The 24,233-nt window shown below is 41.7% G+C and overlaps 1 protein-coding gene and 1 pseudogene across 13 annotated transcripts in view; one reads left to right on the top strand and one right to left on the bottom strand.

Annotated features, from left to right (window-relative positions):
- Window positions 1–24,233, top strand: part of SSX2IP (SSX family member 2 interacting protein) — a 58,148-nt gene that overhangs the window by 13,299 nt on the left and 20,616 nt on the right. For 7 of the 13 annotated variants that reach the window (XM_059689024.1, XM_059689027.1, XM_059689028.1 and 4 more), the window contains exons 2-6: window positions 15,690–15,821; window positions 16,421–16,590; window positions 17,005–17,217; window positions 20,758–20,868; window positions 23,702–23,837. In XM_059689024.1, coding sequence (XP_059545007.1) covers window positions 15,779–15,821; window positions 16,421–16,590; window positions 17,005–17,217; window positions 20,758–20,868; window positions 23,702–23,837 — 673 coding nt within the window. In that variant the 5' untranslated portion in view covers window positions 15,690–15,778. Of the gene's footprint in view, window positions 1–6,201; window positions 6,248–15,659; window positions 15,822–16,420; window positions 16,591–17,004; window positions 17,218–20,757; window positions 20,869–23,701; window positions 23,838–24,233 lie in introns of all 13 variants that reach the window. The other 6 variants (XM_059689032.1, XM_059689035.1, XM_059689025.1 and 3 more) reach the window with 5 other exon arrangements.
- On the bottom strand, window positions 11,230–11,890 carry LOC132229735 (large ribosomal subunit protein eL6-like; annotated as a pseudogene).

Raw genomic sequence — 24,233 nt, forward strand, 5'->3', positions numbered from 1 at the left:
TTAATGTTTTATTTGCTTTTATACAGTTCACATTTCAGTTACTCAGTTGGAATAGTTACTGTCTGATTGTAATTTAGTCGCAAGGTGAGATGGTAGGGAAGTAAGTACCTGTGTGTGTGTTCAGTTTGAAAAAGCAGCTCACATACGGTATATTCCTCACTCTCCTACATTACAGCCAGCAGGGTGTAATCATTAAATGTGCTGACTGCTGTGGTTTGGCTTTTGGCTTTGTCACATTCTAGCTATGTCACCTTGGGCAAGAAAACTCTCTGGGTCTCAGTTTCCTCATTTGTAGGAGGCGGAAAATAACTGTTTGAGGTATTTTGAGATTGAATGAGTTACTGTATGTTTTACATGCTTTAACTTGTTCCAAGTAAATGGAACAAAGTAAATTTTGTTTTTATTGTTAAGATTAAGTAGAATCTCATTAGTTAAACATGCAGTCGGGAAGACTGTGCACATTCTGTAATAAAATGTGAAGAAGGAATTTGGATATAAATAGCTATACTTGATTCCATTTTAAGTCCCATGAGAAGTGTAGAAATCATAGATGATAAAACTGAAGATTCTTTAAAGATCATCTAGTTTGACCCCCTGATTTTACAGATGTGGAAACTGAAAACCAAAGAACTTATGACCAGCTCAAGGTTGCTCAGTAAGTGAAGGAAATGGCACTGAGAACTACAGCCCTAACACTTGGTTTGGTGCTCTTTCGGTGCCTGGGCAGCTTCCCTGAAATGACAGTGCCCTGAAAAAACTCTGTTTAATTGGAGAGCCAAGACCAACACAGATGAAAACATTACCAATAAAAAGTCAGTCTATAATGAAATTCCAGATGGTGCGACATGGACTCTAAGTACATCTACACTAATAAAAGACAAACATGCAAATTGACCAAACCTTTGCTATGCCTTAAGCCATGCCCACCAGCCAATCAGAGCGACTATATGCAAATTAATCCAACCAAGATGGCAGCTGGCAGCCATGGAGCTGGAGCAAGCAGGAGGCTTGGTTGCCCCAATGATGGAGGAAGCCAATCTTCCCGCCTGCCGCAGCCAGCTCTGAGCTCCACTCAAGGCAACAAAGTTTCAGTTATAGAAGATAAATAAACCCCAGATACCTGCTTTCAGCCGGCCACAGCCATAGAGCTGGAGCAAGCAGGAGACTTGGGTTGCCCCTGGCGATGGAGGAAGCCAAGCTTCCCTCCCTCCCACCCTGGCCAGCTCCAAGCTCCTCTCAAGGCTACAAAGTTTCAATTATAGAAGGTAAATAAATCCCAGAATAAAAGAAAAAAAGGAGAGGCTGGGAGCTTTCATCACCAGGAGGGATTGACCAGCCTGCAATAAGCCATTAGCCCCTCACCCAGACTGGCCAGGCACCCCAGTGGGGACCCCCACCATGAAGGGGATGTGACCATCCTGCAAACACCCATCAACCCCTCATCCAGGCTGGCCAGGTAACTCCAGCGGTTCCCCACCCTGATCCAGGAAACCTTTCAGGGCAAACCAGCTGGCCCCCACCCGTGAACCAGGCCTCTATCCTATATAATAAAAGGGTAATATGCAAATTGACCCTAACAGCAGAATGACTGGGAATGACTGGTCACTTTGACACACACTGACCACCAGGGGCCAGATGCTCAATGCAGGAGCTTCCCCCTGGTGGTCAGTGCGCTCTCACAAGGGGAGCTCTGCTCAGCCACAAGCCAGGCTGATGGCTGCCAGTACAGCAGTGGTGGTGGGAGCCTCTTCCGCCTCCTCAGCAGCGCTAAGGATGTCCGACTGCAGCTTAGGCCTGCTCCCCGCTGGCAAGTGGACATCCCCTGAGGGCTCCCAGGCTGCCAGAGGAATGTCTAACTGCCAGCTTAGGCCCAATGCCCCGGGGAGCAGGCCTAAGCCAGCAGGTGGTCATCCCCGAGGGGTCCCAGACTGCGAGAGGGCACAGGCCAAGCTGAGGGACCCCCCCCCCTCCCAAGTGCACAAATTTTTGTGCACCGGCCTCTAGTAGCTATATAACTCCATGAGCTCTCTTAAAGCAGAAAAATGCAGCTTATATGGAGATTCATAGATTAAGAACATTCTTTTTTGAAAAGAATCTTAATAGTTATAAATCAAAGGCAGTCTTCCCCCTTCTTTCCTCCTACTAAGTTTAAATTACTGGTAGGTTGGCCAGTACTCTGAGTCTTTGCTCTTCACTATATGGGGGAAAATCTGCCTCCCTGTTGGGCTGGATCCCGGCAGACACGCTCTGACACAGCAGGATATCTGTGTGAAGCCTGCATCATCCTTGCTCACCATCTGTGTGAATATGTGTGATAGGTGCTAGCTGTGTAATTGGTTGGTGCAAAGAGTTTATCATTTGTCAGAATTGACATTCCAGTGAAGGGCAGGGGTGCTACTCTCTGGGATTGAGGTGGGAGAACTTTCACCCACTTTATCTCATTAACTCTGCATGAACCCACTGCCTCTAAATAGTTTACAAAATATTACATGCTTCTAAAACATTCCAGCTGTGTAAAGGTGTGTTATGGAAGAAGAGAAAGCCCTGGCCCACCCCTCACTCCACCCACCTGTCCCACTCCCCAGGAATGTCATTGGTAACTAACTTTTCTAGACCTTTCTCTTAAATGTATTTAGATAGTTTGATTTAGGAAAAAAAAAAAAAGCAATCATACTACTCTTGATGTCCATAGCTTTTTACATACAGATCTACCTCACTTTAATTCTCCTAGAGTACCCCTTCTTCACTTTAGTTATCCCAGAGTACCTCTTCTGGCTGTACCATAGATACATACTGGTTTTTAACTGTTTCTCTGTTGATGGGTATTTAGATTATCTCCAGTTTCTTGCCATTACAAATATGCTATAGTCAACAATATCGAATGTCATGCTTGCTCATGTATGTGATTGAATATATGGTAAATAGATGCCTAGAAGATCAGTGGAAGGATTTACACATTTCAAATTTTTGTAGACTGTGAGATTCCCATCTAAAACTACAAACTACTGACCCCTGGTAATGTTCTGTTTCCTTTATATAATTGATTATCTGAATAATGCTGGGACATTTGTATAATTTCTAACCAGGTTTTGCCCAGCAGGGCTACTTGTGTTAAGGTACTGTAGGTTAACTGATTAATCTGGAAATAAATGTAGTCTTTATTACTCAGGCTATTCGGCCAATAGTTTTGGTGTTTGAGACTGGTGCTATTCATCCCTATTGCCTCTGCTTATCACTGTGATTTCCTTTTAAAAACATGAAAATCATATTCAGTTATAGAAAATTTGGAAGATACACAAAACGTAAAGATTGTCCATGATATTTTTTTATTGATTAAGTTATTACATATGTGTCCTTATCCCCACGTTACCCCCATTCCCCCCACTCATGCTCTCACCCCCCTGTTGTCTGTGTCTATTGGTTAAGCCTATATGCTTGCATATAAGTTCTTTGGTTGATCTCTCCCCCTTACCCCCACCCTCCCCTACCTTCCCTCTGAGGTTTGACGGTCTGATCGATGCTTCTCTGTCTCTGGATCTGATTTTGTTCATCAGTTTATGTTGTTCATTATATTCCATAAATGAGTGAGATCATGTGATATTTGTCTTTCTCTGACTGGCTTATTTCAATTAGCATAATGTTCTCCAGTTCCATCCATGCTATTGCAAACGGTAAGAACTCCTTTTTTTACCGCAGCGTAGTATTCCATTGTGTAGATGTACCACAGTTTTTTAATCCACTCACCTACTGATGGGCACTTAGGCTGTTTCCAAATATTAGCTATGGTGAATTGTGCTGCTTGTAATGGGGCGACCCTTGGAGACGACCACCAGGGGCTCAGATCAAGATTTAGGAGCCTTTATTAAGCAGGCCAGTGACTGCAGTTACAGCACCCTGCCAAAGCAAAGGCTGAACTGCAGTGCCGATTACAAGAGTTACATTTTATTATTAAATTCTGTGCAGGCCCAGAGAAAAATGTGTCTTTCAAATTCTGGGCCCCCAATATGGAGGAAACTCTCTTTATTTAAACTTTTCCCAGTCCTTTGTCTCCCAAATTTGGAATGAGACTTCCGGGCCTTCTGAGAAAGAAGGCCTGCATGCTGGGAAGGGGCCATGAGACCATATCTCAAGGCCTGGCGACTGTCTGGGTGTCAGCACTGACAATTCTGTCTGGGGCATAGTTTATGGCCTCTCTGGAATGGGAGTAGTCTTATTTTCCGTATTATTTAAGACAGAAGCCATACTATCAGGGTTAAAATTTCAAACAGCAGTTTTCATATAAGATGGATACTTCATTCCCCACTGGTTTTATGTACAAGTCAAATCATTGACTCTTTTGGGTCATTGTTGGGGAGGGAGTTATATTGACCCCTGAGGACTATAAGCTTGATAGAATTAATTCTTTGCCAAATAAAGTCAGTGGGCCTGTTTATAAGATAAGGGCCTGGAATGAGGGCCAGGAGTAATCTATAGAGGGTGCGAAGAGTCCTAGACTCTATTTTGCTTGGGCTGTCTTAAGCAGGGTGTGAGGAAGCCACATCAGGATCCCGTCGACCTTGACTGTCGTGGGAGTGGTCCTTTCCAGGTAGGAGTTAGTCCTTAGGTGGCAAATTTCTTTACCCAAACAGAGTCACCAGGTTGGAAGGGATGAACCAGATACAGGCAGAGCATCTCAGATGTGCTTCTTGTCTGCTTTTTTGGTAGACTGTAAAGCCTGAAAGAACTTGAGTGAAGATTGGTTATGGATTTCAGCTTTTCTAGATTGGGTATATTTCTGTGTAAGCTGGTGAGATGGGTAGGTCAGGGTCTGGAAGAGTCACGAGAATCTGTAGAGGCCCCACTGGTTTTAGGGCAGCCTCCCAGGCTGCTTCGTCTGTGGCCTTGTTCCCTCTTGCTTCTGGAGAGTCCCCTTGTCTTACATACATAGAGGTGGAAAGACTTAGTTACATCTGGCAGTGCCAATTGGCCCATCGTCCTTGCTCTGCTCATGTCTGTCTAACTGCCTAGTATATTACCTCAAGGATCCTGGCTCTGAATTCTTTCAGGGAAAATGGACTCTGGATTTCTTCTGTAATTACTTCCTGCTGAGGCGGGTCAGAAGTTTCTTTCAGAGCCAAGAGATCCTTGCTGTCTGTCAGAGAGACGATGAGGCCTGGGCATAGAAGTATAAATAGAGTTTCCTCCAATTGGGGGCCCAGAATTTGAAAGACACATTTTTCTCTGGGCCTGCACAGAATTTAATAATAAAATGTAACTCTTTTAATCGTCACTGCAGTTCAGCCTTTGCTTCGGCAGAGTGCTGTAACTATAGTCCCTGGCCAGCTTAATAAAGGCTCCTAAATCTTGATCTGAGTCCCTGGTGGTCGTCTCCGCGGGTCACCCCATTACATTTGGAGGCCCCCAGCGAGACCCACTCCGGCCAAGTTGCCGGTGGACGTCCTGGACCCCCAGGCCTCTAACCGCCTCTACCTCAGCCCCACCACCATGGCTTTGTCTAGAAGAATGTCTGGAAGGTCTCCTGGAAGGTCTCCCAGTCTAATTAGCATATTACCCTTTTATTAGTATAGATAGAGGCCTGGAGCACAGGTGAGGGCTGGCTGGTTTGCCCTGAAGGGTGTCCCGGATTAGGGTGGGGGTCCCGCTGGGATGCCTGGCCAGCCTGGGTGAGGGGCTGATGGCTGTTTGCAGGCTGGCCAAACCCCCCAGCGGGGACCCTCACCCCATGGAGGTGTGTGCCAGCCTGGGTGAGGGGCTGATGGCAGTTTTCAGTCTGGCCATGCCCCCCGGGGACCCAAGCTCCTAGCCTCTCCTTTTTTTCTTTCCATTTTTTTATTTCCAGCACCTCCTTGAGAGGAGGCCAGGGCGGGCTGGAAGCAGGTATCTGGGATTTATTTATCTTCTATAATTGAAACTTTGTAGCCTTGAGCGGAGCCCAGGGCCGGCCAGGGCAGGCAGGAAGCTTGGCTTCCTCCATTGCCAGGGGCAACCCAAGCCTCCTGCTTGCTCCAGCTCCTTGGCTACCACCATCTTAGTTGGGTTAATTTGCATACTCACTCCTGATTGGCTGATGGGTGTAGGGGAGTGGCGGAGTGAAGGTTAACTTGCATGTTTCTCTTTTATTACTGCAGATTTTGCAACTGACTTTATTATTTAACCACATTATTATCCTTTGAGGTAAAGACTCTTACTTTTTTTTTGCAGATGAGGAAAATGAAATCAGAGATTTCTGTTCAGGGCCACTAATCTTGTAAGTGCTGGGAATGGGCTTTGAAACCAGGTGGTCTGACTTTGGATCCTGTGCTTTTAGTCATTACAGCATACTATTTCTTTTACTGTAGTAATAACTGGTTTAAAGGTGTATATAAAGAATTTAATGTAGCTTTCTACTCCCTAAGAGGGTCACTTTCTAATGGCAAATTCTGGCTTAGAGCTTCGCTGAAATTGTATCCCTCAGTCCAAAGGGATACACGTGAATTATTTTACCATAATTTGTGTCTTCACACTATTTTGTGCAGTCTTTGTTCAGTTGGGAGATTTGATTTAATAGGTGATGGTAGGAAATACTGCTTCCTGAGCCTTGCATCCACTGAAGCCACAGCTCGTGATGGTTAAGAGAATGGGCTCTGGAGTCTGGGGTGGGGAATATCCCTGGCTCTGCCACTTGCCAGCTCTAGGACTTGGTCAAATTACCTAACCTTCTGTCCTCAATTCCTTCTCTGTAAAAAGGAAATAATGTAATATATTGGGTGGTTTTGAGGATTGAACTCCATAATATATGCAGAGCATTTTCGAACAGTCTCAAGTTTTATAACTAAACTAGAGGCCTGGTGCACAAACTCGTGCATGGGTGGGGTCCCTTGGGGTGGCCTGCGGGGATTGGGCCCCAGCTCGTGCCCCCAGCCTCACAGTACCCCTCCCTCCCTAGCACCCTGCCTTGGTCTGGAGTCATCCCCTCACCTGCTCCATCATTCTGCCTGCAGGGCGATCAGTTGGGGCTGGGCCCCCCAGCCACTGTCGCTGGTTGCCGTCTGTGGAGCGATTGGCAGGGTGATCAGGCTCCTGCTTGCACCCGCCTTGGCCTGGTGCTGCCCGCCATGTTCCACCTGTTCCGCTATCCACCATGGTCCCACTCTTGCTGGGGCCCATGGGGACTGGCAGTGCCTCCACTGCCACCTACTGCCAGCGTCACGTCGCCCACACCCGCCATGTTCTGTGCTGCCCCCTGGTGGTCAGCACACATCATAGCAAGCGGTCAAACCCCCGGTTGAGGGGACAATTTGCATATTAGGCTTTTATTATATAGGAGGATTTATAAGATAGGACTAATGTTTAAAGACTTAGTTTTAATAATTTTATTTTTTAACCCAACAATTTGGTAGCTCTAACTTTGTGAGATTTTAGCAGACTTTAGCTATTTGTGAAAAATCCTGTTTAGTACTTAGAAGCCCAGATGGTATAATGTTACCACATTCCTATATAATGAAAAACTGTTATTTTCTGACACTTGAAGTTTGTTTTAGAATTCTGATTTAGGTAGCAATTGCACCTTCTCAAGTTTGAATTCCAAGTAAACTTAAAAAGAACACCTAAAATAATGTACAATGTGAAGGAAATCTTGCAATCATGGTATTACTTTTCTGCTGAGCTCTCTTTCAGTGCATTGTTAGGAGAGATTTGGGGGATAAAGAGTAATCCTATCTAATAATAGACAAACATGGTAATTGACCGTACCTTTGCTATGCCTCCCATTGGCTAACAGCGTGATATGCAAATTAACCCAACCAAGATGGTAGCCGGCAGCCACGCAGCTGAAACAAGGAGGAGGCTTGCTTGCTCCAGTGATGGAGGAAGCCAAGGTTCCCCGCCTGCTACGGCCCAGCTCTGAGCTCCAGAAGCAACAAAGTTTCAATTATAGAAGCTAAACAAACCCCAGATACCTGCTTTCAGCAGGCCATGGCCTCAGAGCTGGAGCGAGTAGGAGCCGGCTCTCAGCTCCAGTGACAGCAACCAAGTTTGAATTATATAAGGTAAATAAATCCCAGAATAAAAAAAGAAAAAGAAAAAAAGGAGAGGCTGGGAGCTTCAGTCTCCAGCCAGCGTGAAAACAGCCCTCAGCCCCTCACCCAGACTGGCCAGGCACCCCAGTGGGGACCCCCACCCTGAAGGGGGTGTGGCCAGCTGCAAACAACCATCAGCCTCTCATCCAGGCTGGCCAGGCACCCAAGCGGGACCCCCACCCTGATCCGGGACACCCTTCAGGGCAAACCAGCCAGCCCCCACCTGTGCACCAGGCCTCTATCCTATATAGTAAAAGGGTAACATGCAAACTGACCCTAACAGCAGAATGACTGGGAATGACTAGTCACTATGACACACACTGACCACCAGGGGCCAGACGCTCAATGCAGGAGCTGCCCTCTGGTGGTTAGTGCGCTCCCACATGGGGGATATCTGCTCAGCCACAGCCAGGCTGATGGCTGCCAGTACAGCGGTGGTGGTGGGAGCCTCTCCTGCCTCCTCAGCAGTGCTAAGGATGTCCAACTGCAGCTTAGGTCTGCTCCCCGCTGGCAAGTGGACATCCCCCGAGGGTTGCTGGGCTGCTAAAGGGATGTCTGATTGCCAGCTTAGGTCCAATCCCCCAGGGAGCAGGCCTAAGCCAGCAGGTGGTCATCCCCCGAGGGGTCCCAGACTGGGAGAGGGTACAGGCCAGGCTGAGGGACACCCCCCCAGTTGAGTGCACAAATTTTTGTGCACTGGGCCTCTAGTCTCTCTATATAGAAGCCTAAGTCCGGGGTCCTCAAACTACAGCCCGCGGGCCACATCGGCCCACCGAAAACATTTATTCGGCCTGCCGGGTGTTTTTGCCTCCGCTGCCTGTCCTGCTTAGCAGCCGACTCGTCCTGGGCCCGCAGTGCACATGTGTGGAATGTCTGAGGGACAGTGAACTGGCCCCCTGTTTAAAAAGTTTGAAGACCTCTGGCCTAAGTGATCAGAACGCCGGAATGACCAGTTGCAATGATGCACACTGACCACCAGGGGGCAGATGCTCAATGCAGGAGCTGCCCTCTGGTGGGCAGTGTGCCCACAGCCAACCTCCCATGGCTGGCCAACCTCCCCTGGTCCCTCCCTGCAGCCAGCCAACCTCCCACGGTCCCTCCCCCCAGCTGGTAGGCCCCAGCTGGCAGCTGGCAGGAAGGAAGGCTCTGGCCGGCAGCCAGAAGGCCCCGATTGGCCCTGATCACTGGCCAGGTCTAGGGATCCCACCTATGCACAAATTTCATGCACCGGGCCTCTACTACTTTTTATAAAAGACTCACATCTTTTGTATCCTTTCCATTGCTCTTTTTCTTTATCTGCTTTTGCTTGCTGGAATGAACATGTTAATTTATCATCAGTTATTTACTTGAGTATTCAATTATCATTCCATCTATTAAGATGAGAGGGGAGAATACAGAAATGTGAAATGTGTGGTTCTTATAAACTACATGGTAGAGCTGGAATGACCTAGTAAATGTATGGCACACTCACTCCAGCCTGTATGCTCCTCTTCCAAACAAATGCTTCTTCAAAGCCCAGCTCACCCACCATCATCCCCTCCATGCAGCCCAGGAAACTCCATTCTCTAGGTCTTCCATCCACTGTTAGAAGCAAGTCACTACATCCACCCACACTCAAGGAGCAGAGGAGCCCAAAGGTATCGATACTGGGAGCAGGAATAATTGAGGACCATCTTAGAGGCTGCCACTTCCATAATCCTACAAGTGACTGAGGCATATAGAGAGCAGAACCCCTGAGTCTTTGGGTAGAAGGAAGAGGAAGAACCAGCCAAGGAACTTCTCTGATGGAAAAAAACAAGCGAAAAACAGATGTAATTAACCTGAACCACAAATGTTTTTACTAAAGATCTATAAAGTTACCTTTGATATTGTCTTAATATTTACTCTACTATAGAAGATGGTAAAGAGTTATTCCATCCTCATTAAACTATCTATGTGACCGATCTCATTTCTGGGAATTGTTTCTATGCCTTTTCAAAACAAAGTGTGTATAAGAGAGAGAGGCTAGTGTTTGTGGCATAGCAGAGAAGTTTATATGCGCGCCTGAATTTTAAGTAGTAGATAAGTTCCTTTAAAATTGTATGCTCAGAAATGGAATAATTAAAATAAATTGTGGGAACTCAGTCTTTTAAAGAAACTTGATGAAAATCTTTTTTATTACAGTCTACTTTGAAGATAGATAGATTGATAGATTTGAATATACCTTGTTGAAAGGTTGAATAGCGATAAAGTGAAAAGAGCACAGTTTGAAGACTGAGGTATTTGTCCGGATTTCACAACCAGTTAGAAATGTGACTTCAGGTAGTGCTGTTGACTTCCCTAAGCTCACGTTTCCTGTCTATAGGATAGATAATTACATATGAAAGAAAATTCTTTGACATGAAAAATGATAAATTTATGAAACTTAGTAACTATTTTCTTTTAGAAAAGCTACAGTTATATTAAGTTTAAATGTCTTACTGCTTCCCAATTTTCTGTCAGGATTCTAACCTAGAAAATGCTACTAGGTAATTCTTATGTTCTGCAAAATCATTTTTCCCAGAACAAAAGAGTACCCTTGCTTATTTTACAGCTGAGGTATATGGCACTGGTACTTAGGGACCCATAGCAACATAGAGGGAAGCCAGTGTAGTTCTTCAGGAATAGTAAGATAATGTGTGTTTTTTCCTGAAACGATTACAGTTTTATTGCAATTAGTGAGATTTTTCTATTATGAAGACTTACTGAAATGTACATTGAGAAATACTTGGGATGAGGAACGTTATTAGATGCCTATATACATGTTATCTACCAGTAAGGAACAAGACTATGTCTCTCTGAATAGGGGAAAGAATTCTTTTATAAAAAAGAGATCAGTTGCCCGCAGGCGTGGCTTAGTGATTGAGTGTCAGCCTATGAACCAAGAGGTCACAGTTCGATTCCTGGTCAGGGTACATGCCCAGGTTGCGGGCTCAATCCCCAGTGGTGGGGTGTGCAGGAGGCAGCCAATCAATGATTCTCTATCATCATTGATGTTTGTATCTCTCTCCCTCTCCCTCCTTCTCTTCCTCTTGTACATGGCATTTTGGGAATGCATAACTGATCAATAAAAATATATTTAAAAATGAAAAGAAATCTAACACAACACCTAAAAAAATAGATCAGTTATTTAATTGGGTTCTTCATAAGAAATCTAGAGCACCGGTTTGTGAGGGAAAAGCCCATTTGTGAGAAGAGGCAGAGGGGAGGTAGCCCTGGAGTTGAGGAACAGCTTTGATTTTGGCAGGATGTACGAGTCCACGGCTTTCTGATTAACCTTGTGCTGCTCTGTAATCTCGAATATTTTTCTTTCTCTGTTGAAGATCTCACCCTCCTGGTGTCTGGGCTTGCACAGCTTCTCCTTGAAGTAAGCATCAGGGAGATGTTTGGGGATTTTCACACCACGGATATCAATTTTGGTGGTGGTGGTGGCGATGACAGATTTCTTGTGTGCTCCACCCTCTGATTAAGGGACAGAGGTCCAGTCACAAGTAGAAGGCCCCTGCTCAGCTGCTTCGGGGGAACCACCCTCTTGCCTCAGTGGTGCCCAGTGAAGATAAGCAGGATGGTCCTGGGAGTGATGCTGGCCTGCAGCTTTCTCACATGCCCACTGAAGGGTTTCTTACCCTGGCTCAGTGGCTTTCGGGGCACATCTTGAAAGGATAATATCTAGGCATTTTTGCAAACTTTGACCACTTGGTTACCACCATTCTTCTCACCACCAACTGGTTTTGTGACAGTAGCAAGAACTTTCTTCTAATCTGGGATTTAGCTGCTAAATACTTCCTCTTGTACATGGCTTTTCGGGAATGCATAGCTGATCAGGACTACCTGCCAATCCCTCTGACCAGGACAGGGTTTCACATGCAGGGGGGCTTCCCGTTCTTAGGCATCTTGGCCTTGAGGTTGCACTTCTTAACCTTCTTAACCTTGCCACCAGCGTCAGCCTTCTTGGTTCAGGTTTCCTCTCCTTAGTACCTGTCTTCTCAGTCTTTTTCACCACCCTTGCAAGACGGGAGAGAGAGGAGAGAGAGTTCTTACTTATGGAATACTTTATAGGTTTTTATTTGCTTTAATATATTTTAAAATTGTTCCCTGACAACCTTAGATGAATGAAATGATGTTTACAAGATGTTTAAATTCATTAAGCTTCAGTTTTTGTTCATAAAATCCACTTGTGATTTTGACCTACCTTGGACTCTGAGCAGCTTTCCTAACCACTGGTATGGAGAGAGAACTGGGGATTACAGGTTGCTTGAACCCAAACAAGATTCATTATTAACATTTTGCCTTTCTTGTATAATGAAACTATAGTCACAATGCTAGCATAACCAAATTTGTTCTTATATGACTTGTCATGGGTAATCATGTCCACTGTATAATGGTTTGCTATGACTTAATATATAATAACAGGATGGAGATTTTATATATATATATGATATTAAACTTAACTCTGGGTTTAAGTCTCCTGTCTTGTAAAACCTGGTGGTTGGGTAGCTTTTATCACAAGCCTTGTAGTGTATAATTAGTTACATCATTGAGAAGAGGACATAGAAACTTCTGGATTGTGTGAAATCATATACTGTTAGTAAGTTCTTTGTTTCATAGCAGTTTAAAATGGAGTTGTACACCTGCCTATTTTACAGTTGTGGTTTTTGTTCTTAATTAATAAGACAGGCAACAATTCATTGTCTAAACCTGTGGACACTCGGAGAGCTAAATTCACAGAGAAAGAGGAAGTGACTTAAATTATAATTTTGAAGAATAGATATGCAGTAGAAACATTTTGGTGTTTGATGATCTTTCCGTATGAGGAGAAAAGACACTTAGGGCACTAGTGTGTCTTATTTTCAAACATCTTGAAAGGAAAAAAAAAGGATTTGGAAAGGTGCCATGGCTCTTTCCTTCTGATCTTGATTGGCTGCCTCCTGCACGCCCTCTGCTGGGGATCAAGCCTGCAACCTGGGCATGTGCTCTGACCAGGAATCAAACCCGATCTCCTGGCCCGGCCAGGTCAGTATCTTGATGATAACAACTGATATTAATTCCATGTGGCCCATATGCCAGAGGAAGCTATGAAGTACGAGCCATAATGCAATTAGGAAACTAGGGCTGGGAGATGTTAAATAACCGACACAAAGCAGAGCTGAGGTACAGTAGACGGGTTTGTTGCCCTTTGGACCCTGTTTTGCTTACAGCTCCTACCTCTGAAAGCCAGAAGTAAAATCATCATCTGTCTTGATATAAACTCAACCTTTATCTTGCTCATCCTGTTGTTGAAGGCACCCACTTAAGGGCAGCGGGAAGTACAAAATTAGTAGAAAAATGGTGAAAGGTCGGTGCCAGTCTGGATGACCTTATGTATATATGTGTGTGTGAGACATCGTAACATATAATACACACATAACATCATTTGCATTAGTATAAACAGTATGCTGTTATATGACATAGGAATCATCTGTGGTTCCGCTTCTGCCTGTATTTTAACCCATCTACAAGTCCTGAAGGTTCTATCTACAGACCACATTCCTAATTTATCCACCTGTCTCTGCCTCCAGTGTTAGAACTTTAGTGTAACACTGGTCTTGCCTGAACTATTGCTCACTTATAATCTCTCAGAGGGTAGAGTAGCTGGAGTGATCTTTTTTACAGCCTAAAGAGATCGTGTTGCTTTCCTGCCAAATCTGCTTCAACAGCATTTTAATTTAGAGAAAGTCCAACTGCCTACCATCTATCCTTGCTCGCTGTGCTTCAGACATACTGACTTGATGTTTTTCATACTTTCCAAGTTCATTGACATCTTGAGTCTTTGTACCTACTGTTTCCTCTACCTGGGTTGACACCTTATCATTTAGGTCTCAGTTCAAATGTCAGCATCTCAGTGCAGCCTTCCTTGACTAATCTAGATACCAGCACCCCAATACTTCCTTATGTTAGTGTTTTGTTTTCTTTATAGTTCTTATCCTTTTAGTGTGACGTTAATGGAATTGAAGTGAATCCTTTCCATCTATTTCTATCCCCACCAGAATGTGAACTTCTTGAGAGCTGTGCCTCCCCTGTGCTTAGAGTAGTGTACCTGGCATTTAGTAGCACAATTAAAATTGATTGGATGAATAAAATTTTTATCTCTCTTTAACATTGTATTGTGAATTTCCCCCCCACAGTTTATGTATTCAGAACAGGAGTTGTGAACTCTTGATCCATAGTCCAGAACTGGCCTAAAGACACATTTTATCTGGCTTATTAAAAAGTGTTGTTGTTTAAGGTACAACTTATAGCAGTCAAATGTACAAATCTTAAGTGTACAATTTGATGAATTTCATGAATGTGTATACCTACATAACCACCTTTCAATCAAGGCTTGCTCATACCCTTCCCAGCCACTCTCTCTTTCCACAGGATAACTTGCATAGTTCATCTTTTTAATTGACTTCTATCTTTAAAAATTGGGAGATTTTACAAAATATTCAGAATTCCAACATCTTAAAAAATGGAAAGCTGTAGCAGCAAAGGACCTGCTTTCTCTTTGGCCACAGTTTGTTGTAGCTGAGACGCAGCTGTCCGGTGTTGGCGTGTGCTGTCCAGTGTGCCTCCAATCGTACCTCACCTCCTGCTATCCTGACCTTGAATTCAATTTCTAGTTGCCATTTATAGTTTCATTGCATTTTTATGAGGGAGAAATATTTATTTATTCAATTACTTCTGTAAAAAATGCAAACATGAATGGTAGACTAAAAAAGGTTGTTTCTTAGTCTACTTCATTCATGTGCATTTCTTGAATTTTATGTAGTTAAGCACCCTATTTCTACTTGGTTATGTTTAATGGTTGCACAGTGTCCCACTGCATAAATGTATCATGTATATAAACAGTCTCCTGTGGAACGTATAAGTTATTTCTGTTTTTATGATATTGTAAAAACAGTAGATGAATATTTTATACAAATCATTTTATTAGGATAACATTTTAGAAATGGAATTTCTGATTAAAATATATTTTTATTTTTAAGAATTTTGATACAGATTGCCAACCAAATTGCTTGGTGGTAATATAAGTTCATATAATCTTTCTGGAGAGCAATGTATGGGAGTATTCATTTCTCTGCATCTATGTCAATATTAGGAATTGTAATGAAAAATAAAAGTTTTGCCAATATAGTTTGTAAAAACAAAAAATGGGAATGCTGGCCAAGAATTTTTTCATCTTGTCTAAGTATATATGAACATTATTTTATTTTAAAGGATATACTATAGAACAGTGGTCGCCAACCGGTGGTCCGTGAGGTCCGACCGCTGCTATAGAACTATTTACTTACTATAATGCTGTACTTAGGATTTATGTTGTGAGTGAAATCACGTACCATGTACTTTCTGTATGAGGTAATGTGAGTACGTCAGTATAACTGGAGAAGCCCTCAGCCTTATCCTTACACATGTGTCCACAGACATACAGTAATTAATACTGAGTTCTACCATGTTCTTTATGGGTGTACATGAGAATAAATAACACACAGTCTTTCCTTTTTGAAGCACATAGAACTAATTCTTACACATTGGTTTTATATTTGCTTTCCTATTTTTAATTAGCTGCTGTTACTCTGTGACTTGCTTTTTAAGGAGATGCCTACATAGAAGAGTGGCAGCAGCTGAACTGAACGTTTCACTGCTGAACTGGTTCCTCAGGTATCCTGGCTCTGGCTACTGCTATGGGAGATTGGATGACGGTTACAGATCCAGGTCTGTGTTCAGGTGACTGAGTTTAAAATAACTGTAAGCCAAAGCAGTTGTAAAAGTGATTATTTTCAATAAAGCTATAAAATAATTATCACAAATATTGAAGATGTGACTAATGAGAGACACAAATAACTGTAAAATGTCTAATTTCCATCTTCAGTAAAATTATTAAGGAGAGCCAAGAATTGTGCCATAATTTGTGGGGTTAACTGCTTTGGGTGGATGATCAATCACTTGTTACTATTTTTGAGGAAATTTTTATGCATTTGAAATAAATTCATTGGCTGCTTCAATACGTTTCTCTGATATGTTTCTTTAATTGCATAAACTTTAAATGTATAGACAAGTGATTTTTGTCTATTATTTTTAGAAATCTAAAACATGGCAAATTAAGGTAGCATATTGTAGCTTAACATGCCTAGTAAGAGCACCACTTTATAGTTGTGTCTTTTTGGGGAAAAGTATATAGTACATAGTTTTCATATACTACCAACTTTGTCTTAATTTGAAAATACTTAAGATATTTATGTAATTCAAAATCTTTGGTAATGGAGATTGCTAACTTTGCATGCATTTTAATATATTATTTACATAAGTGCCTTTTATTCTTTCAGAAAGCAAAAATTTCTCTCAATATACCTCAGAAACAAAGATGTCTCCATCAAGTCTATACTCACAGCAAGTGCTCTGTTCTTCAATACCTTTATCAAAAAATGTGCACAGTTTTTTCAGTGCCTTCTGCACAGAAGAGAATATTGAACAAAGTATTTCATATCTTGATCAGGTAATGGTGGTTTTTTTTGTAAGAAACATTGGTATAAATCAAGTTCTATAATATTGAAGTTATGAGAACACTTGTCATTACAAGTATATTGTTGTGCATTGGTCCAGGACTTGTATTAGATTTGTGGAGAACCTTGGTGATCACCTAACTAGATACAAGGAGCAGGTTGGCCTCCCATCTCCCCGGGGGCTCCTCCACTGGGAGTCTCACCCTTATTTTACTGGTGAAGAAACCTGCCTGCCTTGCTCTAAGTGACTGAAAAGATTCCAGTTCTCTCAGATTCTTTTTCTTTGGGATATTTCCTGTTTCCTTAACTGTCATAGGATAGTTTTCTCAGAAAATATTTCTATCTTTTGTTTTTTTACTAAGTTTCGTCTGGTAACCAACTTTTAGAAAAACGTTTTCTTCTACCAGGAATTGACTACTTTCGGTTTTCCTTCATTATATGAAGAATCCAAAGGTAAAGGAACAAAGAGAGAATTAAATATAGTTGCTGTTTTAAACTGTATGAATGAGCTACTTGTACGTCAGCGGAAGAACCTTCTAGCTCAGGAAAATGTGGAAACACAAAATCTGAAACTGGGAAGTGATATGGACCATCTGCAAAGCTGCTATGCAAAGCTCAAGGTGAGAATCACGACAACCTGCATTCCAGTGCCCTTGTTATGCAATTGATGCTGTACATTTTCTTTGGCTTTACCACGTTTTAGAGTTAAAATTTTTTTGTTTTAGTTTTTTTAAAAAGTAAAAGTGGACTTAAAGTGATTTTTGCAAATCCACATACTGCTTCCTAATATCCATATGGACAACATTGGTTTCATGAACTATTTAGTGACTTGCTGAGTCTGTAGAAAGTTAGCTTAGGAAATATTTATGTCTGAGGAAAATAAATAAAAGATCCCCCCAACCCCATTTAATCTTGCTTAATAAAGTAGATGCTTAATTTACAGAAGTCTTACTGTGAGAAGCTGCATCAGTTAATTCCAAGAAAAATATCCTAGAGGGCATCTGTGCCAAAGTTGCTAAAAAGCTCAGTAATGGAAGCAGGCCTTATAGCTTCTAACTCTAACAAGTGTCTGGGCTCTAGAGAAGACCACAGAAGAATGCTTTTGCAAACTTGCTTGTTTCTCTGAACAAAGGAAATATTTTCCACAGGGCCATTGACCTTCTACCTTAAAATACAGAAAATTCGTTGCCATCTTCTACTTCACTTTCATTCTTTTATTTCAGTCTTTCATTTTATAAAAAATTCTTAGTTATTCATTTATTTGAGAAGGAGAAGGAAGAAGGAGTTCAAAATCAGTATAGTGGGAACTTATATTATGATTATATATTATGAAGGATGTAATAGAATCAATCCATGGCAAAAATATTTTCTAAAGATGCTAATATTTTGGGTTTCCTTATTTATGTTTGTGTGTATGTAAGTTTTGAATCTATATACTCCCACAGGATCAGCTTCTGTTTAGTTTTTCTCTTGTTGGTCCATGCCTCTCTATTTTTCTTCCTCTATATTCCCCCTCCACCACACTCCCTTCAAGAACAGATAACAGTTTTTTAAAACTCATGCTCGGCCAGCATGGCTCCGTGGTTGAGTGTCAATTTATGAACCAAGAGGTCATGGTTCAGTTCCCAGTCAGGGCACATGCCAGGGTTGCAGGCTCAATTCCCAGTGTGGGGCCGGCAGGAAGCAGCCAATCAATGATTCTCATCATTGATGTTACCATCTCTCCTTCTCCCTTTCTCTCTGAAATCAATAAATTATGTTTTTAAAAAACCCCCACTTAATATCTTGAATCTCAAAGCTCTGTTGGAGAGTAACAGGATCTCTGCATGCAATATTTGAAAATCCTTTAGTAGGGATTGTGCAATAATGAAGTGGCCTGGAGTGGCCTATATGTGAACACTGGGCGTGTTTGGTAATTGATTTAGAGAAGCATCTTAGCTCCTCAGCAACACCTGCCCCTACCAGCCCATCAATGAATATTTTTAGTTTTTTTGTACATCCTATATGCCTCAGGGATAGAGATTATCCAACTGTGTATCTTGGCAGACTAGGGAAATGGGGGGGGGCGGTGCTGGAGGGCACAGATGGTACCCTCCAGGCTTATTAAAAGGCTGCAAGTTGTGGATACTACTTTAATCTTAATCAGGGAGACCTATAGAAGGTCTAATGAATTAGAGTGAGTCAGAATTTTAAACCCTAGACTAAGATTTAAAACTTTTATATCTGGGCACTGTTGGCCAAGTGTCTTATAAGTAGCTGTTGAATAATTGCGTAATGATATTGGTAATTTGGAGCTATTAAGCCATTTCTCTAAGAAGTAATCATTTATTAGGACTACCCAGAGCATGGAATATTTTACAGGATACCTTCTAATTTAGGATTTGACCTGGGTCAAATCAGGTATTTGGGGTCAGCTGTGGACAGAAATGTGTGTTCAGTGGGAAGAGTTGCTGATCTATCTTTGAAGAGCTTCTAGATCTAGCATATGATTCATTTAATTTCTTGAGCAAAATATATTGAGTATGTACTAGGCATTGGGTTTCAAAGATGAGTGACCCCAAGCCCTGTTTGCAAGGAGATTGTAGTCCAGGGGAAGGAGACATATGAACCACAGTTATTTGCTTTACTGATTATTGTTGGTGTGGGCAGTGAGGAAAACGCTTCAGAGAGAGGTAACCGCGCTTTATCTGAGATTTGAAGACTGCATAGAAATTTGCTAGTATTAGGAAAAGACATTTTAGGCACAGCGTATAACCTGTATAAAAGCATGGAGGCATTGGAGCACATTTTACTTTCAAGGAGTCATATAGCTCTGCAGGGACTGCAGTATATGACACAAGATGAAGAGTGGTGAGCTGGGGTCCAGGCCCCAGATGATGTGAAAGGCATTGTGCAGAACCCCGGAGGCTCTGAGGATTGTAAACCAGAGGAAGATATCGTGTAAATATCAACCGGGCAGTAGATAGAGAAATTATGGGGGGGGGGGGGGCGCGCGGATTTCTGTCTGGAATGGAAGTGGTGGGGTGCTCAGGAAGCCTGGTGGGAAGGACACTGTAGCAGGCTTAGCAGTCCCTGACTATGGAGGTTCTGGACTTGAACAAAGATAGTATCGATAGAGATAGTAAGAGTGAAATAGGAAGACAGCTTAGGAGGTAGAATGGGTAGAATTTCATGAAAAATTGAATTTTGGAAATAAGTCATGAATATAAGATACCATTCAGGTCTCTGACTTGAGTTTACCAAGGATGGTGGTATGATTCACAAGAAATGCAGGAGGGCAGTGTAAGATTGACAGGGAAGACGATGAGTTCAGATAGAGTGTTGATAATGACCGAGGGAGTTTGTCATCTGACATATGGAACATATCACCTGGCCCACAGGCTATAAGGTCAGCCATGCCAACATTTTTGACAACCTTAGAGTTATCCAAGTTTAATAGTCCTACATTTCTGGATCTCCTTGAGATCCATTGTGTGAAAGTCATTATTTGTATCAATTATGACATAACTGGAGGGGCTCTGGTATTTTATAAAGAGGATTTTTAAAAATGCTCTAGTAGTTTCATGTACAACTTGACGCAGTTTCTATAAAAACGTGCAAAATGAATTGAAAACGGGCATCTGGCTCCACACTGATTCCAGGATCGCTGCCATCTCTCTCTGGGAAATCTTCAGTTTACCGCCTGCGAGGGAGAAGTGGTGGCGCGCAGTGGTCCCGCCCCCTCTGACCTGAAGTGCTCCACTCTGCTTGCTCACCAGGCTTCCTCACACTTAGCTTTGAAGCATTTTTGGCTCTTTCTCAGAATGTGCTATAGAAGGTTAAAAAGTGTTAAAAAAGAATTTAAAAAAAATATTCAGTGGAATAAAATATTCACTGCAATAAGTGAAGAGTCTTTTAAGGGATCCATTTTAAAGCTCTTTGGAATAGGCATAAAATTTTGGTATATAAATTAAATAAAATTTGATACTTAAATTTAAATAATTCATAGGACTTTATAGTGTCGAGCTTTATAAGTGCTTTAAAAACATTTTGTGTACCTCTAAAATTCAATTGTAGTGAACAAACACTAGTATGTATTGCTTGTTTTCACTAATCTTTTAAGAATTCACTTGTTCTGAAGCTATGTTAATTGTAATCAAAATTGCACATGAATGTTGTAGGAACAACTGGAAACCTCCAGGAGAGAAATGATTGGGCTTCAGGAAAGAGACAGACAATTACAATGCAAGAACAGGAATTTGCATCAGTTGCTGAAAAATGAGAAAGATGAGGTGAGTTGTCAGTTATTATAAAGTTTAAGTGATTTTTTAAATGTAATTTGAGGTGAACATAAGAGCCACTTCACTTTAAAACAAGCAAGGATAATTTTTTCATTGTGTCAAGCTGTATGGCGGGCCTCTGTGTACAGTATTGCATCATATTTAACTGGGTCAGAAACCCTCCCCACAGTCCCCTCTGCCAAGTGGATCCATTGGCTTAAGCTTGTTAGTCGTGGCTCCTGGCAGCCAGTGTCCTCTACAACCCACCCTGGGTGCACAGGCACCGTCACTTCTTCTCGGGCACACGGTGCTCTAAATGCAGGTCATTTATTGCCTGCCACACCTGTACTTCATATCTGGCTGCTGCCTCTTGCACCCTCTTAAATATTGACTTTGTTCATCCAGTCGAGCAATTACTTAACTGAACACAAGTTATTGTTTAAAATCACAATTCACATTTAAAAATCTAATTTATGAGGCTAAAGATGTTATAATTCTAATCTCATTTCTACTTTAGTGGTTACTTAGTATTTGGACCTATAGAGTTAATGCATTTGAAATTATTTTTAAATTTATGTAAGAAGAAACCATTATGCTTTTTATTGCTGTGCACTTTGATCCTTGACCATGTGATAACTAAAAATAGAATACTTAATATAATTTCAGTGTTGTATATATTGTTTTAACTATAATTAAGGACTGTTAGGGGAGCATATTTATTTAAGGGCCTTGCAGTGATTTAGACAATTATTTTACCATATTTGATTATTTAATAGTATATATAGTAAGTGGTTAAAGAAGTATCTTAACCCTAAGGTTGCTTATATACTTACTTGAGTTCTCAGAAAATTTTGACTTGATCTATTGATTACATGTAAGTGATTTGAAAATAGTTCACCTTCAGTAAGGATTAAGTTAAGCAAGATCATCTGTAGCGGGTATTAAGGATGTCTGTGTAGCCTGGCTGGTGTAGCTCAGGGGTTGAGCGTCGACCCAGGAACCAAGAGGTCACCGGGTTCAATTCCCAGTCAGGGCACATGCCTGGGTTACGGGCTCCATCCCCTGGGGGGCTACTGGGGGGAGGTGTGCAGGAGGCAGCTGATCGATGATGTTTCTCTCTCATCAGTGTTTCTATCTCTGTTCCTCTGCCTTCCTCTCTCTCTAAAAAAGCAATAAAAACATACTGATATATAAGAAAAAAGAATGTCTGTGTAGCCCTGGCCAATTTTTCTCAGTGGTTAGTGTCAGCCCAAGGACCGAATGGTCTCAGGTTCAATTCCTGGTCAAGGGCAAGTACCTTGGTTGCAGGTTCCCCAGCCTAGTGGTCGGCAAACTGCGGCTCGCGAGCCACATGCTGCTCTTTGGCCCCTTGAGTGTGGCTCTTCCACAAAATACCACTTGCGGGCGCGCACGTACAGTGCAATTAAAACTTCGTGGCCCATGTGCAGAAGTCAGTATTTTGTGGAAGAGCCGCACTCAAGGGGCCAAAGAGCCGCATGTGGCTCGTGAGCCGCAGTTTGCCAACCACTGCGCCCAGCCCCTGTAGGGGCTCAATGCAGGAAGCAACCAATTGATGTTTCTCTCTCACATCAATGTTTCTCTCTCTCTCCCTCCTTCATCCCTTCCTCCTCTCTCCCTTCCACTCTCTCTGGAAGTCAATGGAAAAAATATCCTCAGGTGAGGATTAAAAAAAGAAAAAGGGAAAAGAATATCTATGTAGAATAGAAATTACCTTCTATTAAGGGCTGCTTGAGAAACCATAGAAGAAATTAACATTTACCACTAGTCTCTGGCATTTAATAGATACTCAGCAAATGTTTGAATCAGATTCTGCTGTTTGTACTTACTCTAATTTGAGAACTGTTTATGGTCAGAAAAAAATGAACCAGTTTACCTGCTGCCATGAACTGAACCATGGCTAATCTGCCTTGTCACAGATTAATAAGGAATAAAGTGATTCAAGTAATTCCTATAAGGAAGTCATTATAAATGACCAGGTGCATTCTACTTGTTTCAGATGAAGCTTTAATCACTAACATTTCCATAAATGATTTTCTGGCTTCTAAGTGATCAGGAGTTATATATGCAGAGTGAAAGGTGCAGAACAGCAATTTTCAACTGGTGTGCCACAAGGATTTTAAAACATGCAGTATCTGACTATTTAGTCAGGGGCACTGACCTCTTTCCTTAGATTGTCAAATAAAAAAATGTGCAAGACAATAATAGCTGCCCAATGTGAATGAATCAAAATTATACTCATTTTTTGTCAGAGCAGCCAAAAATATAATATTTTTAGTTGTGTGCTACAGAATTTTAGTAATTAGTTGATGTGTGCTATGAGATGAAAAAGGTTGAAAATCATTAGTGTAGAAGATAATTTAGAAAGTTAGCAACGATGGAAATTTCAGAATTAAAAATAAAAGTTTGATGTGATTCGTTTAAATGATATTTTATTTTAAAATATATGTTTTTTATTGATTTCAAAAAGGAAGGGAGCAAGAGAGAGAGAAACACCAGTGGTAAGAGAGAATCATTGATTGGCTGCCTCCTGGATGCTTCACACTGGAGATCAAGTCTGCAACCCAGGCATGTGCCCTGACCAGGAATTGAACCGTAACCTCCTGGTTCATAGGTTGACGCTCAACCACTGACCACACTGGCCAGGTTAGATGATATTTTAAAGAGTGATTTCCAGAGGTTATGGAGAAGCAAGAATAATCCTAGAATTTTTTAACTATTTTATGGGGAAGTGAATGCGAGGACCTTTTTTCTCTTTTGAATTTGTGAATTTTAATTGGGTTTATCAATCCTAAAGGGACACATTTGATAGAAATTCTTTTTTCAGGTACAAAAATTACAGAATATCATTGCAAGTCGAGCTACTCAATATAATCATGATATGAAGAGAAAAGAGCGTGAATATAATAAACTAAAGGAACGTCTACATCAACTTGTTATGAACAAGAAGGATAAAAAAATAGGTAAGAAGTGGCTGGCTAAGACAGAACAAGAGGAATAAATAAGCTTATACTATGATAAGAAATAAGTGTAAAAGCATTGAGCACAATAATTCCTGAAATATTTTCATGCTTAAACAATTTTTAAAGATGGTATATGTCCATATAAACTAGAAATTGAGGCAACTGGTAAGGGAAAAAAGAGGTAATTTTGCTTTGCTTATTACTTGCATATAAGAATTGCATTTCTTGTTAACATGGTAGGTGTGGATTAATCCATAGAGGAGAAATAAGCCAGAGGACACACTCTAATCTTCCATAATAAAGAACCAGTAACATTAAAAATCAGGATCAGTTGTTTAGATCAATAGAAGTATGCTTTTGAGAAAATAGTTCATCAGACTAATAATTTGTCAGTTT

This window comes from Myotis daubentonii, chromosome 3 (genome assembly GCF_963259705.1).
Source record: "Myotis daubentonii chromosome 3, mMyoDau2.1, whole genome shotgun sequence".
NCBI lineage: Eukaryota > Metazoa > Chordata > Mammalia > Chiroptera > Vespertilionidae > Myotis > Myotis daubentonii.